This window comes from Gymnoscopelus braueri (assembly GCF_963280865.1).
Source record: "Gymnoscopelus braueri genome assembly, chromosome: 17".
In the NCBI taxonomy this organism is placed as follows: domain Eukaryota; kingdom Metazoa; phylum Chordata; class Actinopteri; order Myctophiformes; family Myctophidae; genus Gymnoscopelus; species Gymnoscopelus braueri.
In genome coordinates this window covers 16048491-16065887 of record NC_137617.1, presented here as the reverse complement: position 1 = coordinate 16065887, position 17397 = coordinate 16048491, and the positions used below count along the sequence as shown (strand labels likewise).

The 17397-nt window shown below is 40.3% G+C and overlaps 1 protein-coding gene across 1 annotated transcript; it reads right to left on the bottom strand.

Moving 5' to 3' along the window:
• Positions 1-12609: 12609 nt before the first annotated feature.
• On the bottom strand, positions 12610-17397 carry LOC308104566 (NHL repeat-containing protein 3-like). Its single transcript, XM_080455011.1, has 3 exons — positions 16789-17397; positions 16130-16332; positions 12610-15755 (listed from the first exon to the last, which is right to left on the bottom strand). Exons 1-3 carry the CDS (start codon positions 17048-17050, stop codon positions 15156-15158), a joined length of 1065 nt encoding a protein of 354 aa, XP_080311137.1. The 5' UTR covers positions 17051-17397; the 3' UTR covers positions 12610-15155.

The following is a 17397-nucleotide window of genomic DNA, read 5'->3' as shown; positions in this document are numbered from 1 at the left end:
GTGGTGCGTGCATGATATTGTGTGTGTGTGTGTGTGTGTGTGTGTGTGTGTGTGTGTGTGTGTGTGTGTGTGTGTGTGTGTGTGTGTGTGTGTGTGTGTGTGTGTGTGTGTGTGTGTGTGTGTGTGTGTGTGTGTGTGTGCGCACGTGCGTGAGTGTGTGCGTGCCTCTGTACTGGCCAGTGGGTTGGTTGGCCTACATTGTCATGCACTAATCATAAATGGCGGTTATTAAAAGTGAACTTTTTGAGACAGAAAGGGAGAGTCTTTATTTGCACGCATGTGAGTGTGTGTGTGTGTGTGTGTGTGTGTGTGTGTGTGTGTGTGTGTGTGTGTGTGTGTGTCATTTACATGCTCATCATGGATTATTAAAAGTGAACTTGTTTCAGGGATTTGGTGTCTTGGGGATTGCAGGTCAAAGGTCGCACATTCATCACAGCAAGTTGTCAGATGTAGGGGGGGGGCAGGGAGTGAATTTGCACATGGTATGTATGTATGTTCATGAGTGCAGTAGAGCAGATATTCTCAAAGTGAGGTCCAGGGACCCCCAGGGGTCCCTAAAGGGGTTCCAGGGGGTCCTCAGCAAAAACAAACCCTATACTTAGCAGCACAATCAGATTAACCACTTTAACCCTATTTTATACTTCAGCTATTCAAAATGAGCAGATATACAATACAAGTATACAAAATTATATCAATTTTTTATTTTACAGAAACTGCCCATGGCCTTGTGTGTCCATATAATAGATGGGATGGGTCTCTGATAAGCCTACGAAGAGAAGAGAGGAGAAGGATACAGGGAGAGAATGGCGGAGAGGTGGGGGAAGAGGTTAGAGAACCTCTTTACCTGTGATCTATTAGGTCACACAAAACCCCTCTCTCTCTCTCTCTCTCTCTCTCTCTCTCTCTCTCTCTCTCTCTCTCTCTCTCTCTCTCTCTCTCTCTCTCTCTCTCTCTCTCTCTCTCTCTCTCTCTCTCTCTCTCTCTCTCTCTCTCTCTCTCTCTCTCTCTCTCTCTCTCTCTCGATTTTGTTTATGTTCTTAATCACATTTTAATTTATGTTTGTTTGTTTTATTCAAATTCTCTCTCACTGTCTCTCCTTTCTCTATCACTCAATGCCCTCTTTTCCTCTCCCCCTCTCTCCCTCTTTCTCTCTCTCCCCCTCTCCCTCTCTCTCTCCCTGCGCTGAAGAGGGCTGTTTATTATGGAAGCTTCTGCAATTTTGTACTTCCCTGCTTTTGTTCCCATGGTTATGCGTCATTCATCCCCTTCAGTCATTCATTAACGTTCATTTCACCTTTTACAAAATCACATGAGGGCTTTTTTTAATCTTCAAGTTTCTGAGTCGGGTTTGAGTTCCGGGGTTTGTGATACTCGGTACCAGTTTTTATATGTCATGGTCTTTATTTGATCTCTGTATATTTGTTTTGTTTCATTTCATGTAATCGGTTATTGTACATTATACTGTATTTGTTTTTTGTATTTTAGTTTTGATATTGTTGTGTGAAACACTTTGGAGGCCATTCAGAGAGGTGCTATGTGTTTGCAGATTATTTACTTACCATTTACTTCAAACCTCCATTTGATTGTAAAAAAATATATATATATGAATAAATAGATAAGACAGATAGAATGATAGATAGAATTACTGACAGAATGATAAAGATAAATATATACTGTAGATGGATCATCACAGGCGTAATATTGGATGTGTCCCCATTTAGCTTTTGAAATAACTAAATAGATACATAAATGCATGAATACACAGATAAAGATTAATACTTCTTAAAAGTGTGCATTTGTGTCATTTAACACCACAACCCAAGCTCTGAATATTCATCCCCTGGAATAGTCTTAATATCAGCACAATAACGCACATGTTAAAATCTCCACTAAAGCCTCCCTATGCATGCATTACACTGGTGTGGGCCGCGATAGACTTAATCAGCGTATGTAAAGAAACTGGGTAGAGATTATGCTTCACTGGTGCCCACTCTGCTGGCGATAAGCTCTTTGATCAGCCCCGCCGAGGAACACTTCACTCTGACAGCCAAATGCTCTTGGATGCTCTGGAAATTCAATACATGTTTTAAAATAAAACAGCAGAACAATGGCTGCAAATTTAGACCAATAACTAGAAGATGATAATAATAATAATAATAATGAAACACTAATTCTTCAAACCGAGAATGAGTTTCACGAATAAATACCTGCTGGTGAAGATTAATCTGTAGAAGATTAATCTATAAAATAATGAAGAGAATGCATCCATCCAAATTATTTATGTGTAACAACGATCAAAGGGGATACAACTGCTCATGTCCGCAGAGAGTCTATAGACAGACCAGAGCTCTTAGGCACCTGCAGCGTGTAGATAGCGAACTAAGTTGTCGTTCTTTATTTAAGAATTCTATTGACACATTGATTGATTGACACATTGAGGATTGAATAAGTCAAAGTAATAAGTAATAACAATATTACTTTTTTATATAGGCTACTATACTACTAGTAGTATATTTGTTTATTGTTAGAATTTGATTCGGTCACGTTCGTTTATGAGCTAAAAGTGTGACTTTGAGACTAATTTCTTCATACAGTGAAAGTGAATGGAATCACTGCTTCCAGTTGTTCACTCACAGAGCACAGAAGCAACAGATTAAGTTGATCCACAATATTCAAACTTACATCATGCCCCAGTAACTATATAATCCAAGATCCTTCTAGTTCAACTTGGCTTTAAAGTCGCCACAATATTCCAACTTACATCATGCCCAGGTAACTATATAATCCAAGGTCCTTCTAGTTCAACATGGCTTTAAATCCACTCTTATAAAAGCAACCAAAAAAAAATCACACGGTTGAAACTCTTCACCCACCTACTGTACCCATCAACCTCCACACACCCCCAGTAACACAGCATTGCAATAATCAATGAGGATATAACACTTAAGACTTAAGTCGTTCACTCTTGTAAAAAGTGAGCAGGGTAATCTCATTGAAGCATTAGAAAAATCCCATGCTTGGAGATTTTCTTGAATAGTTTTGTTGAATAACAGGCAGACACTCATAGCTAGAATTAAAAGACTACAGGAAGGGGATTTCCTGTACACTACACACGCACCACTGGCTTTGTACCTGTGTGTGTGTGTGTGTGTGTGTGTGTGTGTGTGTGTGTGTGTGTGTGTGTGTGTGTGTGTGTGTGTGTGTGTGTGTGTGTGTGTGTGTGTGTGTGTGTGTGTGTGTGTGTGTGTGCGCGCGTGCTGTCTGCAGGCGTCCACGCATTGGTGGCTGTCTGTGTTTGTGTGTTTGTCTTCAAACTGACATTTAATGATGTGTAGGCATATGGCAATGTGAATGGCATGAATTTGAATTGTGGGTGTAGAATAACTAACTATGCATATTTATGTTTTGGAATCAATGCCTGGTTAGACTGTGAGCTACGATGTATTAATGTATTATGTGTGAAGAGAACACAACACCGGCACAGATTTGGAACAAATCTGAAAAATGTGCACACACATGATATTTCTAATAATAGAGAATATTTGAATGCTTTATTTTAATGCTTCCTTAGAAACATTTAAAGAAATTCCACCCTAAAATTCTGCAACAAAGATTTTCAATCAGTGAACATGAAGAAGTGTCTCCAATGGCAAGAAACTACAGAGCAACACAACTCGAAGAAAAGGCAAATACTGGTTGTTGCACGCTGAAAAGTAATGGGACAAACACACAAATTAAAGATGAAACACTTTTAACCCATTAAGACTGTTCCCGCATGTGTGTGTCATTTTTAGATTTCTTTGGCTATTCAAAAATAGCAAATCTACAAGCTCTTCGCACGGCACCGAGTGCCGCACTATGAGCTTGTAGATCTGCTATTTTTGAAAAATCGTGAAAATGGGTGCAAGTCTTTGAATATATACATGTTTTTTAAGCGAACATTTTTTGCTCAAATCTCTGCTTTTTTGGGGGGGGGGGGGGTGTCCCTGGAACAACATATTTTGAGATGGGGGCCAAATACATATAATTTTGGGGGTCCTTGACATGAAACAGTTTGAGAACCACTGATTATAGCAACATAAGTTTTTCTTCCCGGTCTTAAAGGGTTAAGATAGTGATTCCACACATAAGTCTTGTGAACCATCATGGGTCATCACCGAAAGAACAAGATCAAAGATACAAGTGGCCGAAATGGGTTTTCTCAGCTGGGTGGCTAACATCTCCCTTAGGGATAAGGTGAGAAGCTCAGTTATCTGTGAGGGAGTCAGAGTATTGCCACTACTCCTTTGTGTAACAGCCATTTGAGGCGGCTTTAGCCATCTAGTAAGGAAGGGCTCCTGGTCGCCTCCCCAGGGAGGCCACAGGATAGCCCGAAGTCAGGTGGGGGGATTATATCTCCACGCTGGCCTGGTAATGCCTCAGGATCTCCCAGAGCTGGCTAATGTGGCCAGGGAAAGGGTCCCCATGCTGGAATTGCTAACTCTATGACCCAAATTTGGAGAAGGAATGATGGATGGATGGATATTGTGTGGTTAATATCAGTGATAAGGAGTCATTATCACATGGGCAGATTGTACAGCATTGCACTGCCATGTCTAATGTTAGCAATGGATCACCAGTGAACACTCCTTCAAGCAACCACCCCTGTTTGTGATACAACTGGAATTTCTTGCCGACAACACCAACAATCCTAATTCATCTCTAGATTTGTTTCGGTTTCATAATTATTTTTGGTGAATTGTTCAGTTATTTTATAAATTTCTAAAAAAAATGTTGTTGTCACCAATTCCCTCGATGTTTGTGTAGTTCCTGTCACTGCCAGCCCCTATACTATTTGTTGGTCTGGGGAGGGTCAAACCAACCACAAGTCTTCTTCGAGACACATTTTGCAAGTTGCAAGCTGCTTCTTTACACCTGACAGTGAGGAGTTTCACTGGGAAGGTTTAATCCACGAAGGAACATGTTATCCCTCCCAGTCCCACTTCCTGCTGAACAGGACCAACCAAAGGAATTGCTAGTGCAGCGACAGAGATAACCCTCAGCGCGGCCAATTATATTCGTTGGCCGCCGGGGCCAAGCCGGAGACACCATGGAGATCAAACCCAAGTATCCATGGTGATGGGTAGGAACTTGACCCCTGTACCACCCCGACCCCCTCATTCTATGTTTGAGTAAAATAAATAGTTTGAGGTCTGCGTTATTTATTTATTTAATCAGCCAACCGACATGTGTGGGCCAAATGAAAGAAGTGTTCGCTAGATAAAAGTCATGGAAGTCTGTCATCGATTTCGGTCAGGGTAGGATTTACCAACCTGAGGCAAGATAGGATGGTGTGAACAGGATCCTTGAAGTTAATCATGATTTAATTTAATACGAAATTGTGACAAATCCTATGTTAAACTTGTTTCACGTGTTTTTACCGCTATGGCGCAACGTGCCAATGACGTGTTTGACGTGTTTTTGAAAAAAAAGTAAAAAAAAAAAAAGAACATGTTCAGAACCCAAGATATCATTATCTGAAGATTTGCAGCTCCATCCACTCCTTGTTTAACGTATAACTGAAAAAGGCTGTATCTCGCTTCCTAAGCACTTTTTTTTTACTTTGAAAAAAACTCTGGCACTGGGACAACATAATATAGAAATAATTCTGGCAATTCTGCCACTCAATTGTACTACCTATGAGTATGTAAAAGAACAAAAACGAATAAAAAAAACGTAAAAAAATCTGGCACTCAATGAGTTAAGATAAGCTTCTGTAATACGTCCAGCTGCAGTATTGTTTCTATCCGTTTCTAGCAATGGAAGGGACTTTCTGATGTTCAAAAATACTGAATGTGCACTCAATAATAATAATAATAATAATAATAATAATAATGGATGAATAAGTGGATCTGGCTTTGATACTTGTTCAAAATCTAACCTATTGCAGATTGTGTGCTAACTGTATCAAACAGAAGGCATACTTACACTAGAATAACCCTGTCCATCTGTTTCCATCAAGAACATCTTATGAGTCATAGTTGTATTTGAAGACTTATCTTATTATTCATATTTCAATGCATCAATTCTCATCATCTTATACCAGACAATGTGGAGTTATGGATGCAATAATGCCTTGGATATGGTAAACATGTCTCTCTCACTCCATCTCCCTCTCTCTCCACTCATTATGTGACTGACAATAATTTGTCATTATTCTTCCCTCTCACCATTGTCTCTCTCTCTCTCTCTTTCTCAATCTTTTTCATAAATATCATTTGCAAAAAACATTAGCATACAGTCAGATACCTTCATAACATTAAATGGATTTCTTTCAATCATTTAACAGCACAATGAGCGTTGCCAATTTGATTTGTCATTCTATCAGCCATGACAAATCGTTCTATAACAGCCCAGCTTCACCAAATAAGAAAAGAAGAAAAACTGCCGTGTCATGGTGTTGACTGATGGTTATGCTGACATTGGGTAGGGGCGGCTCAGGGCGTTGACATTGAGGTTAGCAGAGGTTTGCGGGGGGGACTTGTGGGCCTTAACGTTGGGTCTTGGGTTAGGCAAAGGTCACAGTCGTTCCAAAAAGTTAGTTAAGTTTGGTCACCTTTCAACCTCCAAGTTCAGAGCCTCATTAGTAACTGTCCGCCGACGCCTGTTAACATCATCAAACGCACCTTGCGCCTCCATCAATACAAGAACAGAGCTCATTTTCACAAAAGAGCCATATGTGACTTCTCTGTGGAGTATGCAATGCCGCACAGGCTGCATTTAAACAATAAAATATAAAAAATAGCTTTGCAGGAGGCTGGTCATCTGTCTGTGTCTTTATCTGCATGCGTGTGCGTGTGTGTTTTATATTACATTTTATTTTCAACCACTTGAGCTCCACCATCCTCTCCTCTGGGAGGAACATTCGCCGAAAATAGTCTATAAGGCTATTTTCGGCAAAGAGATTTGGTGTAACACCAAGTACAGAGCCTACTCAGGTCGTTTTACTAAGATTAGAGGGTTTAAGTGTTTACTTTTATAGTGTCAGTCAAAGGGGCAAAGAAGATGGCGAAACCTTGTCCAAAATTGCAGTCATCATACATCATAGATACGTCATAGATGAACGACATCAAAGGCTGGCCTCATTAATTCACTCAAATTTTATGTTATAGGCTCTATATAATTTCCGGTCCTCACGGCTCAATACAAACAAAAGGGAAATTTCAAATGTCATGTGCTTTCCCCCTTGCTGGAGAGCTACAGTATGTGGAAGTCTGACCTGTTTTTTGTGACTGCACGTCAAGTAAAATGCAACGTACTGTACAAGACAGAGTACCATCTGTGGTCCCAATGAAAGTGCCTGTGTGCAAGCCCAGCACAGAAAGCATTATTCATTATTATTACACAACACAGTGGACACCACATGACACATTGTGTATACTTATGTTATCAATCAATACTGTTAACCACATCATCATTCAACCCTATTTTGTGTATTTTAGGTCATTAAAGGCAAATCATTTCAAATATTTTCACGGTTGTGAGCTTGTATTAGATCGGCCATTTTCACTATTTTTGAAATATAGGGCTTAAGTTTCCATTTCCAGTCCACAAATGCCCCAAAATGTAGGCTGTGCTTACCCAAACACAATACAATACACTGTAAAATCCACAGTGTTAGTTTAACTATGAGTGTAGAAATGTATAGGGTCCATTTTGGATCCTTATGGGTCCATTTGGGTCACTTTTTAAACTCCCAGTATTTTTGCTGAGTACTGCTGCTTGTGAATTCACAAAACTCAAAGGTTTTTCTTTTCTTTTCTTTTTTGAGTAGGAGGAACATCTGACACCTCATCCCATCATGTCCGGACCCTAACAGTTTTAACATGATGTGTGAGAGTGAGAAAGACATATTTGTTAAGGCCATTAGCTGCCTCAGGGGCCTCTATTGTTACATACACTGTCATCAAAGGGCCCATGCTGGCTCCCCATTTCTATCTTGGCTTTTATTCATCTTTCACTCCTCTTTACAGAGAAGTGTGTGTGTGTGTGTGTGTGTGTGTGTGTGTGTGTGTGTGTGTGTGTGTGTGTGTGTGTGTGTGTGTGTGTGTGTGTGTGTGTGTGTGTCCGCCATAGAAAGTGAGTTGGTAGAACCTGCCTTCCCTTTCGTAAAAGCACTTTTGACCGCATGAACCCTAGCTGACAAACATTCACGAAAAAAGCATATCTACAGTGGGCTTGTACTTGCAGATTGGCTATTTTCTGCAAAGATAGATGGGGTGTAGATAGGGTGTAGAGGGAAAACGGTAGGGGATCAAGTACAGACCCCTGGGGGACAGAGTGGGTTTTAAGTGGTATTTGGCAGCAGGAAAACATAAGCAGGCAGCCATAGAAAAACATGTTTCCTCTGAAGAGACTAGAGAGTCTCCTATGTATCTTCATCAGGCGATTGCTCAAGAAGACACAATCAAAACTACACTCTGAACTCTTCTGTTATTGTTTGCGGGCCCCAGGAAGCTGTGCAGAATACCTGTGCATAAGAGTTGTGATTTCATCATCTACTATTGACAATGGTAAAGAGCTTTGCTCCAGCGCATGAAAGGCAAAAAGCTGATTATCCGTATGATGTATCAAACGCAACCCTCCATTTTACTGCCTATATAAAATTACGTTTAGTGCACTATCTACATTAAAAAAAACTCTAAGATAATTTAACCACATTAATCCTGGTCAAACTTCCCCTACAAAAAAAATACATAAATACAAGAAATAAAAAAAATATGTAACGTTTTAAATCGTCTATTTCTGCCATTTGCTGTACGACAAAGTATATAGGGGCTTCAGTAGTTAAAATAATTGGACAGCCATCACCTCATTTGTGCCCAAGAGAGATCGATACAATACGTCACGAAATGACCGTGACACACTAGGAAGGCTCTCCTATTCTGTCCATCTTAATTGACTGTGGTATGCCCTCTTTAGTTGTGTGTCCAAGGTGGTTCCACTGGCGTGGGAGTCTTGCGTGGGCTTTCCCCATACAGAGGACCACTAAAGCCCAGCCTACGCAGCCAAGGATCCCTGCCTCTGTCCCTGTGTCCTTCTGTCCCTCTGTCTCACCCTACAGCTGGAGTTTGTCAGGGGAAACAGCCAGCTAGGCAGAAAGCTTAGAGGAGGGCAGAAAAGAAGGAGACTTAATGGCGAACAAAGGGTGTGTGTGTGTGTGTGTGTGTGTGTGTGTGTGTGTGTGTGTGTGTGTGTGTGTGTGTGTGTGTGTGTGTGTGTAGAGTGGCAAAATAGGGCCCAGTGGCGCCTGGCCACATGTACAGGACAAAAATACACACAGAGAAAGATTATTAAAAGCAGACAAAAGGGCGTCACACAAATACACTCACTCACAAAATACAGTGACAGGGAAACCCCAGGAAAAAGGATTCCCCAGTGAAATAAAAGAAAGACATAATTTGAGAAATACACTGAGCACATCACTAACTAAAGAAGTAGGATATGGTGTGTGTGTGTGTGTGTGTGTGTGTGTGTGTGTGTGTGTGTGTGTGTGTGTGTGTGTGTGTGTGTGTGTGTGTGTGTGCATGTTTATGTTTGTATGTAGGGCTCATATATATATATATATATATATAAGCAGAAATACACACATTCTGGTTTAGTGTGCCGAGTGCCACCCGGCACACTAAACCAGAATGTGTGTATTTCTGTGCGTGCAACAGAGAGAGGAAGGTAAGGAGAGAGAAGGACAGAGGGATAAAGACAAACGGTGTGTCGGTGTTACAATCCCGCCATATAGAATAGGCAGACTCCTACACACACATTCCTCCGTATAATACAGAGTCCACGGGACTGACAGTGTGGAAGCACACACATCCTGGACAGCTGGGGAGTGTAGCGTCAGGTCATCAGTACCCTAAGGTGGCGGGCAATAGGAAGAGAGATCTGTGTGGGAGGAGATGAGTCTATAGACATAGAATAATGTCGTCTTTTGTCTGCACCAAATCTTTCCTCTGTGGCCCTCTCTGAAATAGTACTACACACGTTGGCTTGTAATCAATGGCAATAAAAGCCCCAAATCATTCCTTTATCTGATACAGCAGAGAGAGAGAGTATCAGGTTAAGATACGAGACACGGATGTGATGGACGAAGGTCGTGCGAGTGGGATTCGAACCCGTGATCCTTCAAGCACATTATTATCCATAACTATACTCTTCTGAGCGAAACGAGTGAGCAGCCGACCACTCATCAAACGGGGTTCTGTAGTTTGCATGGGTTTTCACCATTTGTCTATGTGGAGAGGGGAGAGCAGAGAGTCTTCAGAGCCCGGCGCGAGGACCACTACAGCGCCGTAATGCACCGCTCAAACCAGCTGTGTGTCCTACTGTAACAGTGAGAGGATGATATTTCTCTCTCTATAGTCTAGAGATCCTTTCTCGTACTCTACCTCCTACTTTTTCCTTTCCCCGTCTTTCTCTCATCTGACCCCTGTCTGCCTCGCTCTCTGTGTCCCACTCAGTGGTGGAAAGTAACTAAGAACATTTACTTAAGTACTGTACTTAAGTAAAATGTTTAGGTATTTGTACTTTACTTCAATATTTCCAAATTCCAATACTTTTACTTCTACTCCACTACATCTCAGAGGCAAATATTGTACTTTTACTCCACTACAATAATTTGAAAACTTTAGTTACTAGTTACTTTTCAGATATAAATTATGATATTATGAAACATACATTAACCACTTTAGCCCTATTTTATACATGGGCTATTTGAAAATAGCCAATCTACAAGCTCACAATGCGTCGCATCGCAACGCGTTGTGAGCTTGTAGATCTGCTATTTTCAAATATTTTAGTACTTTTCCTTTTGGTACTTTAAGTACATTTTGATGCCAATACATTTGTACTTTTACTCAAGCAAATTTTGAATTCTGGACTTTTACTTGTAACAGAGTATTTATATATTACAGTATTGGTACTTTTACTTAAGTAAAGAATTTGAGTACTTGTTCCACCACTGGTCCCACTCTCATTTATTCAATGAGTTATGACTCAATTCATGTTTGCTGTTGTTTGCAGGAACACCCACTGAGTACCACATGCATGGCTTCTCAGCCATGCATATCAGTGAGGAGACAGTTATGGACCATAAGGCCTTGCAAACGCACACGGCCTGGTGAACGGAATGCCGCTGAAGTGAAAGGGGTCCTCACACATACAGTATGAGCACTACTAGTGTGGTATGTTGTCATGGTTCCCAGAACATGGAGTGGCTCCCCGCCACACTCCTGTATGAAATCTGAGAGAGTGTGGAGTGTTGTTGACCTAAAATATTCTGGCAAATTAAGCATACCCTCCGTTTTTGTAACTTTTTGTAAGTTAATACATAGATGTAAATTAAAACAATTAAATGAGATATCTAAAACATTAGCTATTTAAGACCTAGCTGGTTAAATGAATTGAATTTTATTTACACATTTTACATACAATGAATGCAAATCACAGTGCTCTCATAGTAAATAAAAAAAGAAAAATATATAAATAAATAGCAAACAAAAACATTACATAAAATCATTGCCACAAAATACAAAAACATTGTGCTGAACATTTAAAGCAATCCAAGGCATGAGTTTAGTTTGGTTCATGTTTTAAGCCACAACCCTAAAGTTCACCCTCCTTTTGAACTCATTAGTCCCTCCTGATAGGACATAAATTAAATACATACAATGTCAAATATTGATTTTGGTTCATGTGAAATACAGTATGTGGCTATTTAGTATTGAGGGGCGAGTATTTTTTGTATTTATTAGATATGGGAGAGTGTAGACTGACAGGAAACTGAGGGCAGGGATAGAAAGGAGAGACACAGACAAGACACCCGGAGTCGGATTCAAATCCAGGTCCTCGCAACTCACGAAGAGCATATGGTAAGTGCACCAACTGGTTGAGGCAGGTAGTGGATTTTATTTTGATTATTAGACACTAGATTTGTTTTTCAGTGTTTCTAAGGAATGGAAGCAGTATGGTGGGTCTGAGTAGACATCATTATCATCATTTGAGCTGAGGGTTTGTTTAATGCCTATGCCTAACCATAGCAAATCAGTGGGAATGACTTGAGCACCATCTAGTGGTGTAATGAGAAAAGATCTATCACAGAGAGGCTCACTCCCATCTTCCCATATACTGTGGTGGCATTTAATACTTTGCATGCTGTTACAGTGGGAGGATTTGCTGAACATACTGTAAACTACTCTTTTTTCAGATACAATATACGGTTTGCGCTCATAATTTCGACATCCCACTACTCCGACTACGTGGCTTCCGCGTGCGGTTAGGGTTAGGGTTAGGTATAGGGTTAGTAACCGCCGGAAAGGCGACATGTAACCACAATATACAGCACTATACACTCAATAACCACAGGAACAGACATTTAGGTCAATGGCCAGCATAAATTCTATTGCTGTCTAAATGTGGTCACATGAGTAAGACACTTGCTTCAAGAAGCCTTGACAAAACCTGAAATGAGGAAGAGCGTTATGCACTACCTCCTATTTTCTCCAAACAAATGTCCCAGTCAACAAGGCTACTTCTCCAAACTTAGGTGTGCTGCCAACTTCATATAACAATCAATTATTTATTTTTAAAAGCTCATATCATTTTTAAATGATATGAGGGACCAGTTACATTGTTCTTATCACCTGAAATTATATGTACAGCAGCATGTGTATTTCAAAGCAATAGCTAAATGGGAATTCAAATTGTTAACAGTATGCAACAAATAATCTGAATCACGTACAATTATTAAAAACATCACTTTTCTACCTCAGTCTACAAAATATCCTATGATGTTCCATCTACAGCTGTTCAAAGCCGGTACAACAGGTCAAAGGTCAATTATTGAGTGGTTTTATTTTAAATACCATCCATCCTGGGGTGTCCAGCCAAGAGAGAAATGATAAAAACTGAATTAAATATAATGTTCCATATATGGAAATTATATTCAATATGCATCACATCTTACAACTTCAAAATCATACAAGTTACAGGCACATAAAGGACATGGAAACCAGATACATAAAATACTTATCCAAACATCTAGTTGAAGCAGGTTTCACGGTCATAAAGGTACTGTTATACATATGGATGATGGAGGCCACTCTCCCAACATTTTGGTATTCGTTGTTTGGAGAGTGGAGAGTTAGAATAAGTATAGTTTGACCTCAGGTCGTTCTAATCTACAGTACCATCTGCTCTGATTGGTGCTAGCTCAAGCTGTACTGTTAGGTGCACTGTTAGCAATCTACATGGTAGAAAAATGCTAAATATTTCTCTACTTTACGCAATGAAACAGCATTTAATATGTAAATTAAAACTGCTGTGATATTTCTTGTGTTAAAATAAGTTTTTAACACCAATATTCCCATAGTAATCATTGCTATAGTATTCAGTAGCATGGGTCTCCCCATCTCTTTTAACTCTAAAACAGAAAATATATTGTCAGGTCGGGACAAACATTTTACCAAGATCAAATGATGAAACAAAAATTAGTAGCCAAAATGGAGACACTATTGGCTTCTCTCTCTCCTGATGTGTCATGGATTTTGTTGTGATTTGGTGCTATATTTAAATAAAATGTACTTGACAGAATCCAGATCCAGTCTTGCCATGACCGATCAGATGATATAATAATCATCATCATCACATTGGTTATAAAACATTTGTAAAATATATTTCATTTATTACATACGTTTGGCATTTAATCATATTATGGCATTTTAAGCAGGCCGATTTGTCACAACTGGTTAAAGTTATGACCATGCAAGTGAATCATATTTACAAGCTGTATTCTGTAGTAGCTGGTTTACAAGACCACTGTTTATTTTCTGAATAATATAGAACACTTTTCTTAAGCTATGGATCATGGGTCTGTTTCTGGTCGGTTACCACATGACATGAATATATATAATAATATAGATCAATAAGCTACAAAATGCTCAGTTTGTGCTACAACAGTGCTCATACTATATAATACGGATATCGTTTTATTAGACTGTTAAACTTCAAGTACAATTTAGTGGAGAAATGTCTCTGCTAGCATATATACTGATTTAATGTTAAAGCTTTGCAAATATGAAAAAATAAATACTCTTATAAAGAGTTAAACAATTCAGTTTCATAGAAAACAGAAAATCAACACAAAAAAGGGTATTTTACTACACTTATACTACAATTCACTGTAGGCTAAATAAAGCTGCTGTATGTGAAGGGACAAGCATAGTAGAGAAATGGACAGTGGAGACAAACTGATAACCTCCTGAATTAGGACAGGACTCACAGGAGTCATTGATGTGTTGGATGAAAATGCCCCAGTCTTACACTAAACCAACTACTAGTATTAAACTACAATACGCAAGTCCTCACGCTTACACTTAAATTAACAGAGAAACACTAAGATTTACTTTCCCTCTCTGACTGTGGTCGGTGGCAATGACACTCCAGCCAGGCAGGGCACAGCAAACTAGAATGCTAATTGAGTAATGATAATGACATTTTTTGAGACACTGTTTACTCCACTTACCCAAATTTAAAGCACTACTACTAAGAGAACATGTACCAAAAGCAGCAAATAAAGCTAAACTGCATTTAAGAGTTGAGAAACTTGATATTTAACACTGATTAAGCTATAAGCATTAAATTATCAATCCTCAAATGTTCTTTTTTTTGGGACAGAACATATTTTTCATTAAGTACATAATGGATTATGCGGTAACAGATTTTAGCACAGCTGGTGTAAATTATACCTTAAGCTACAACATGCAGTGTGGCACATTTTGTTGCTCTAACCTCTTTCTAGAACTGCTAGAGGTTATAAGTATATTATTCAAATTGAAATATGCAATGGACAAATTCCAGTTTGCAAAAAGAGGCCAAAAGGCAGAGTAGAGGCAAAAGGCTAAAGTAATAATGTTATATTGGTCTTAGATCAGATCTTTGAAAACAATCACGTTTCCTAACTCCAAGTGTAATCACCTGTAAAAGAACAAGAACACCTTGCTTAGGAAGCTAACTAAAATCCTTTCTCTTCCAAAATAATTTAGTAAAACAAAACCTCTTGCAGTGTGGAATATAATGCGATGTCAATACTTTCTCAATTAATTCTGCAGCTTTACTTTCTACAGGAAACTCCCACCCAGACTGAAGGGAGTAAACTTCTGGGCTTGCTGGGCTCCGATCTCCGCCACATACAGAGCCCCTGTCTTCACATCCAAATCCACCAGGTGGGGTTTTACATCATCAGCCAATTGGATCACGCTCACCACCTGGCACTGACCAATCACGCCCACCGGAGGTGCATCCAGCAGAGTGATCTGATTGGTGTTCAGCTGAACGACGACAAAGTACTTCTTGTCCGGTGTTAGTCGGACAGAGTATGGTGCATCCTCGGTGAAGCAGCTCCCCCATGTCCCTAGCCAGTCCCCGGTGACAGAGTTGAACACCTGGATCCTCTTGTTCCCTCTGTCGGCCACCCACACCCTCTGACAGTTGTCTACGGTGACACTGTGTGGGATGTAGAACTGTGCCAGGCCCTGGCCTTTCTCACCATGCATCCACAGCACTTCCTGGTCCCTTGACAGCTTGATGAGGCGGTTATTCATCCCTCCGTCACCATCAACGATATACATCTCTCCAGAGCTGTGGACAAAGATCTCAGCAGGCTGGTCAAACTGCAGTGGGTTCAGCCCGGACCCAGCCTTCCCCGGTGTACCCAGCACCTGGAGTGGACAGCATGTGGACATATTCAGTCACACCAACAGTTGAACTCTGTTCTAATTTGTGGAATTATTCTCCAAAATGTTAAAAAATTATCTAGAATGATCTGATCTACAAGCTCACAACGCGTCACAGCCCAAAATAGAGACCCCTGACCCCCCGGCTGTATAATTGTCAATACCAAAAAAAAAAACAAAAAAAAAAAAGGAAATAATGGCCCGATATATCAGTTGTTTTTTCTAGAAAATACAAAAACGTGGGACTTTAATTTCATAGGCTCCATCACATTGAAGCTTAAACAACCTTTCTTTTCTTGCAGTGACAAACTGGGGTTTCAAATAATGAACACGTAATCCAAGATAAAGCCATCACAAACCTGCAAGAGAGTCCCAGATGGCGAGTACTGTTTGATGCAGTGTCCATATGGTCCATTCCCCACGTCTGTGATCCACACTGTGGGACTGGATGAGGCAGCATCTGCCAAGAATATGCCGTGAGGCATCTCCAATGTGCTTGTGTTCCAGGCCATCAGGAAATCTCCATCGGTGGAGAATACCAGCACCTTGGGCACATTCTCACCTAAAAGATGAAGCGGAACATTTATCAAAATATAATATAATATTCCACGTTTTTCTTGATTTTCACATCAAATTAGTTTTTCAAAGTAAGTAGAAATATGACTTGAATCTGACACTAGTCAAACTTCAAGCAAACAAATCAATCCACAGTTTTCACTATTTTTTCAGGACATATCGATGATGCTGTAACCGTAACATATTAGCTCAGTTGGTGCACAATACATTATTGTAAACTACAACATGGACAGAGTGGCATGTTTTCCAAATTGAGGAAATTAGGTCTGGCAGATTGGTGTAGCATACAAGACTGGGGGTTTCAAATATAAAAGCATACACAGGATGAAGTATACTATAAAACAGTGGTTCTCCACCTGTGGGTCGGGACCCCCAGGGGGGGTCACGGCCTGAAAAGGTTGAGAACCACTGCTATAAAACATTGAAGATAATTATCAGTCACCTCTCTGGGCCACGTACACCACGCCAGCATACTGGTCCACGGCCACTCCGAACGCATCGCCGCCGAACAGCTCGGGGTATTTGGGCCAGGAGATGTCCAGCTTGTACAGGGGTCTTCCAAGGAGCTGGTAGTCCCGCCTGAAGCTCATGCTGGACCCTTCAAACGGCTGCTGAGAGTTGATGGTTCCGTACAGAACCATCATGACCAGGAACACCGTGGCCATCGTCGTAGCGATCAGGCACGTATGACTTCTCTTTTTCATCACGAGATTATCTGACTAATATTGGCGACTTCGCAGCTGACTGAGGTTTCGTTCATGCGATTGTACACAATTTTCAGAATGTTTACTTCCTTCTTTGGGATGTTAAATTGATTGTCCCATAAACAACAATCTACATCTCTAAGCTAAGCTGGCGTTAGCTAGCTTTTATCTCTGTGAAAACAGCGAGCTACTGTCGTTAACTTCACATCGGCAACAGTATCAGCATTTCTTGCACTCCGTTGGAAACGTTGTAGCCTAGATTTCAGTTTCATGTGAAGCTGATGATGGTCCGAACGAAGCAGAGAACTCGTCTCTTCTCCACAACGAAAACACAAAACACATGACAA

What these genes read in the sequence shown, in the direction of transcription:
- LOC308104566 (XM_080455011.1), bottom strand. Translation starts at nt 17,050, where the DNA reads ATGAAAAAGAGAAGTCATACGTGCCTGATCGCTACGACGATGGCCACG. An exon ending in GGTGTACGTGGCCCAGAGAG is followed by an intron (nt 16,333 to 16,788) that starts GTGACTGATAAT and finishes TTCATCTTTTAG; the next exon opens with GTGAGAATGTGCCCAAGGTG. An exon ending in CATCTGGGACTCTCTTGCAG is followed by an intron (nt 15,756 to 16,129) that starts GTTTGTGATGGC and finishes TGTCCACTCCAG; the next exon opens with GTGCTGGGTACACCGGGGAA.